The sequence below is a fragment of the Montipora foliosa genome, chromosome 8 (genome assembly GCF_036669935.1).
Source record: "Montipora foliosa isolate CH-2021 chromosome 8, ASM3666993v2, whole genome shotgun sequence".
Lineage (NCBI taxonomy): Eukaryota > Metazoa > Cnidaria > Anthozoa > Scleractinia > Acroporidae > Montipora > Montipora foliosa.
The window spans coordinates 4,601,285-4,607,084 of NC_090876.1; the positions used below are offsets into that span (position 1 = coordinate 4,601,285).

Here is a 5,800-nt window from a genome sequence, read left to right on the forward strand (position 1 = left end):
GAGAAGAGTGCGCAGTTATAAATATTGACCAATATTATTAGATATTATTAAAATCGTTCTTATGGATGGCTATTCTTGTTAATAAAGGCAACATTTTTTTCTTCTCTAATGGTTGTATCGAGTTATCAAGTACGCCCAAGGATAGGAAACGTCCTCAAAAACACGTTTGGTTTGCAAACGTCATTGGCATGAAAAACAAGATTGTGAAGCGTTGGTTGTTTGTTGGTTGGTTCTTTACTCTTTGAAAACACCAGCTGCTGCGAATGATTCCAACATTATAGCTTTTCCGTGTTTTTCAAAGGGTGACTGTCAATCGTTGTTGACTGAACGTGACGCGAATTGGCACCTTAAAATATATTTTACGAGGCTGGTCAACAGCTTTACTCTAGCAGTCGGCTTTAGTTTTCAGTGGTCGTCGATCTAGTCGACATTCTGCAGCTTGAATAAGTGCATCTTTCCCATTTTACGAAAACACATTTCGTTTGTCATGTTAACTTTGAGCGGCATGTTTTGCGTTTTTATTCCGCTGTTTTTGTTGCAAGTACAAATGGTGATTTGTTTGCAAGGTTAGTTTGGACTTCTTTTTAGCTTTGAAGTTTTCCCTTAGTTTTAAACATAGATGAGACCTTATTCATCATCTGTTCGGCAAATGGTTGTCCAGCATTCAGGGTTGGCACAAAACAACACACTGGTTTTACAAGAGAATTGAATTCCTGCATGAAAGCGAGAAATCACCCTCCGCCAGAAACGGGCACAACACAAGTGGATCAGCGAATGATGCGGCCTTCCATATTGGGTGCTATCCTGTTAAGATAGGCTCGGATCTGGTTCATCAACTAGTTTCAAATCAAGTGTCCTGTATTTTGTGGGACAACTAAAGGTGCGTTCGATTGACCGTATTCCTGAAAAGGGTACATGCAAATCCTTCGTTTCGCTGGTCAGCTTTTTGCTCGTTAAATCGATGAAATGGTATAGGCAAAGCCCCGCTTTATAGCCTGTTTAGTTTGGAAAATGAAGACGGTGGGTTCCAAATTGCGTGGAATGAAAGATTGCTCGACTATTGCTACTAACTTTCATTTTTCTCGCAGCAGAGACTCTATACCACCCAGATCTTCGTCAGGACACTTACACCAAAAACGAGTTCCACTACTTGAGTGCACCTGTAGTGGGAATGTACACAGTAGCTGACGTCTTCGATTGTTCCTTCGAATGCTCAAGCAGCCCTAGGTGTTTTTCCTTCAATCTGGCCACACACCAAGGAGCGGACGGTAATCTTTGGTGCGAGTTATTGTCATCCGATCAACACAGAAGCGATCCCAAGGACTTCCAACGAAACCAGACTTCCCACCATTTTCTCAAAAAGGTAACGCATTCACAATCCGCGTTGTGTCCTTCGAGTTGAGCATGAAAAGAGCCTTTGTCACCTGTGGGTCACTGGTCGTAGCAAGAGCCATCATGGCTCATGTCGTAACATAGTAATTGTACTTCAGAATAAGTTTAACGATCGCGGTCGCTATAACAGATTGGCCGCGCTCCATTGCAACCAGCAAGTTTCTAGTCGTTCTAGCGTTCGAGCACTAATTGGGGGGACAATGTAAACTGAAATCTACAAGTAACGCAAGAATCAAGTCAAATGTTAGTGTTTGAGGAGAGGTGAAACCCGGAGAAGCCAGAGAAAAACCTCTCGGTGCAGAGAACAGAACCAACAAACTCGACTCACATATGACGCCGAGTCTGGGAATCGAACCTGGGCCACATTGGTGGGAGTCGAGTGCTCTAACCACTGTGCTCTCACCACTGCGCCATCCCTGCACCCTGCTTAAGAGAGCTGGAAAGTTCAAGCAATAACCGAATAGCCGGACTAACAGCAAATGGTTATAGATTTCTGGCATAGCTATTCTGACCAATAATGGGAGGGTAAAGTTCGTGCCCGTATCTCCACGTCGAATATAGTGCAACCTCGTCCTGCGTTGATCATGATACGTTAAGGAAGCTTGGAAATCTGATTTAGTTGTACCGCATGAGTTCATTAAAAGTGGATTGACTGCTTTGAGTGGATTAGAGGGGTGAATTTTAGAGCATAGCCCTTCGTCGGAGCGAATCCAGATTATTTTTCTGACTACCGTTCGATACTTTTTTCTCCCCTGTCGTCACTTGTGATAGAATCAACTCGTTGGATACAGACCCATTTCTCTGTCTCTTAAGACTTAAGTGTTCACACAGCGAAGAAAGTGTGAAGAAATTGTTCAGTATCCACAAAGAGAAAGGGATGCGGGCATGATGCGTTTGTAGTTGTGGAATCTTAAAACCTTCAAAAGCGGAAACAATGTTGTCGCAATCGATGTTGAATTGACCGTTGCAGTGCACAACCTTTTGTTTTCGCTTCGTACGGGTTCGCGAATTAGTTGCCCACAATTTAATCGAAAGATTCGATCGGTTATCCTCTCGAAAAAAGGTGTGATTTGAGCACCGTCAAGGCCAAAAATACACAAAAACATGAATAAACAAAAAGACTTGTCGAGTTTCATAACCATCTTTATTAATTAAATATGGCAAGACTGATTGAGGTTGCTAATGAACGGCTGTATATGCGAAGCCTGCAGTAACGTTCATGTCCTTTGAAGGATGTAAAACGCGCGTTTGAATGTGTCTGTAATCGGAACGTGTGCTATATATATATTAGTACCATTATCACACGTTTCAGGGTCCATGTACACCTCCGCCGTGTCAAAATGGGGGAACATGTGTGCCCAGACACCAGGCGTTGGAATGCAGGTGCAAAAAGGGTTTCTTTGGAGAATTTTGTGAAAACCTCAAAGGTAAGTGACATTTAAAAACAATTTTCACTGTTAAGTTTGTCGTTTGCAAATGAGCAAAAAAAAAATACTTAAGCTAGGACCAGATTAGCAGCAGGGGAACCCAACGGAGGTGTTCCGCAAAATACCGTTAAATTCCGAAAATAAGCCCCGTCATGTATAAGCCCCTCCAAATATAAGCCCCCCAAGCGGTAACGAAAAAACCCCTTCCGTTAAGGTGGTATGATAGCTTAAAAAATGGCAAAAAATGCGAGAACTTTCCAAAAAAAGTTTATTCGCTTTTTAAGTCCACAATTTAACTTAGATTTACCCAACTATTTTATTTTTTAAGAGAAATTTATTTTCTATTGATAATTCACTTATTTGTAAGGTTAGATTTTTGGTTTCCAGGGGCAACAGCTTTGTTTACACATTGTTTCTAGGGAAAAAAACAACGCATAAAACTTGTTTTCGTTCAAAAAACAACCGTAGCGTGACAAGGGTACATGGCTACTATTGCCATACCGAGGGCTGTATGACCCCGCGCGACACAATCATAGTCCATTTTTCGAAAGTACATTCAATTCATGCTCTCGTTCTTCCGCAATTACAGATATTTCTTGTTTTTTTCGGATTTTTCTTGTCGTTTATAATCAGTCATGCCTAAACATGGAACAAGAAGACGTCCTAAAAGAAGGTTTTCGGAAAATCAGTTTTCAAAACCAGCGAAAGCGATTGCCATTAAGAGCGATGCCAATGAAGACAATTCGCCCTTGTCACACGGCGGCCATATTGTCCCGGGTGACCCAAAAACCTTTGTTTTACCACGCCAAGCCTCACCCCCATGGTTTCCACTGCGAGGCTTAGCGTGGTAAAACAAAGCTTTTTTGGTCTCCCGGGACAATATGGCCGCCGTGTCACAAGAGCGAATTAACCAAAAGAAGAAGCATGTGGTTTGGGTTCCTTGGACTCGAGCGAAGCAATCAAAAACTCTTTGTCTTCAAAGAAGCTATTAACAAAGTGCGATCTTATCGAAGAAAAGCCTTTTACACAAGAGCCGGCAATAACTGGCTTTCGGTTTGTTGACATGGAGATGGTATCATAACACCTTCACTCGTCCCTTCAAATGTAAGCTCCCCGGGAGCTTGTAATTGGAAAATTGCCCTCAAATACAAAGTAAAACAAAGCAAAAACGGTAACTTTACTTCCAGCTATCAGGCTAGTCCAATCGTAGTCCAATCGATGTGGAAAAGCAAATTTCCCTCCGTAGTTAAGCCCCTCCAAAAATAAGCCCCTGGAAAAGGTCCTTTGAAAAATATAAGCCCCGGGGCATATTTTCGGAATTTTACGGTATGTGTTCCGCAGGCCTTTGTATCTGCTGGCTGAAAAAAGAAGTATTAGGAAGATTTTTGTTGTGCTGGGAAATTGTTTTCAATCTGCTTGCTCTCCCGCCTCTCCTGGGAGAAATATTTTTGTTCTGAGGTCAATTGTTAGTAAATGTACCCCCCCCCCCCCCCCCATCCTTCCCATTTTGGATACGATGCATTCAAATGTGATTCCGCCCGGCCCTGCTGGCAAACGGAATTTTTAAAAAAATTTCCCAGCAGATACAGAAATTGCTCCTATAAGGCTAATTTTTGGTCTATTTTATGCGCATGATATATTTTGATGATTTTTGAAAAAAGGGCTCGTTGGGTGTCCCTGTAGCAGTGTATATCACTTACAATTTTGAAAAAACTTAGAAAAAAAATTAGAAAATGCTATGTAAACCATGAGAGCGTTAGCCCTCCTAATGGTTCAATTCCCACCCTGGTCAGAGTTTTTCTCTGTCCTTGTCCACTCATAGTTAATTCTGTTGAAATATAGGTGCTACACGGCCGGCGTTTGCATAAACGTAACCTCTTGTACTCTTTTCCTGTCGTTTTAATGGCTGATGAGCAAAGGCACTTAACCACTGCACTACCAAAATAACCACGCCAATTGTTTCAATATGAAGCTAACCCTAACAACTCATTAAAAACTTACCGAATGAAAAGGCTTGGTTACTATGAGAATGGCATCGACCGTTTACGAAACAGAAATTAGCGGCGGCGGGACAGAACGCCTTGTTAGTCCAAATCACGATACATGCATAGAAATGAACAATAGACGTCCAACCATTGAATAGCTAACAATTATTAGCAATGGTTTGTGCTCCATGAATTACCAGCCGTTGGTGGACGAGATGACAAAGACAAATTGAGTCGAAGTCAGCCATTCACAACTCTGGGTGTCACCCACAAACCCGTTCTCCCACAGTGATTAGAGAATGTTACCATCGACAACGAGTGTGATTTCGAGTACGAGTTCTCGGATTTTGATTACTGCGCACCCGTACTGCGCAGCCGTGCGCGCTCAACTCGCTCCGGCAAGTTGGTCTGCGACGACTTAACAACGGAAGTCGTAGCGGAAAGCACGAGTTTGTCAAAAGGCAATTTAGTTTGCCTTTCGCCGTTTATTGCAAAGGACTTCCCGTAGAAGAAGTGGACACACCAGCAACTCATTCAAAACTAGCAACGAAATGCGAACTTCATCCCATAATAGTATTTTCTGCAGACTGGAACTCGTATTATTCGCTTATCTAAATAGGTCGAGCGCCTTTCCGAGAACGATTACAGGTTGTACTCGTTTTCGTACTCGCACTCGTTGCCGATGCTAACATTGTTTATTATATAGCTGAATTTTTTTCCCCAACAGCGCGCGCTCTCATTGGTTAGTTCGAGGTCACATGACATCTAACAATAAAACTGTTTCCCGCCAAAAGTCTCTGAGCGGGCAACAGTGCAAAATCTATGACGTCAAAAAGGTAACAGTGCACTGTTACCCGCGAATGTTGACCGGCGACCTCCGTCGCTGTTACCGTTGCACGTTTTTCTGTTGAGATTCTCAGTGAACAAAATTAACGGTTACCCTCGGGACCAGTCATTAAGTGTTTACTTTTGACGGCGGTGAATAACGAAACCTGT

At 42.5% G+C, this 5,800-nt stretch overlaps 1 protein-coding gene across 2 annotated transcripts in view; it reads left to right on the plus strand.

Annotated features, from left to right (window-relative positions):
- The first annotated feature begins 375 nt into the window (after window positions 1-375).
- The window catches only part of LOC137967850 (uncharacterized), a 17,775-nt gene continuing 12,350 nt past the window's right edge, over window positions 376-5,800 (plus strand). The window contains exons 1-3 of one of the 2 annotated variants that reach the window (XM_068814444.1): window positions 376-566; window positions 1,089-1,363; window positions 2,705-2,819. In XM_068814444.1, the coding sequence (XP_068670545.1) occupies window positions 488-566; window positions 1,089-1,363; window positions 2,705-2,819 (469 nt within the window). In that variant the 5' untranslated portion in view covers window positions 376-487. The remainder of the gene's footprint in view (window positions 567-1,088; window positions 1,364-2,704; window positions 2,820-5,800) is intronic. The other variant, XM_068814445.1, reaches the window with a different exon arrangement.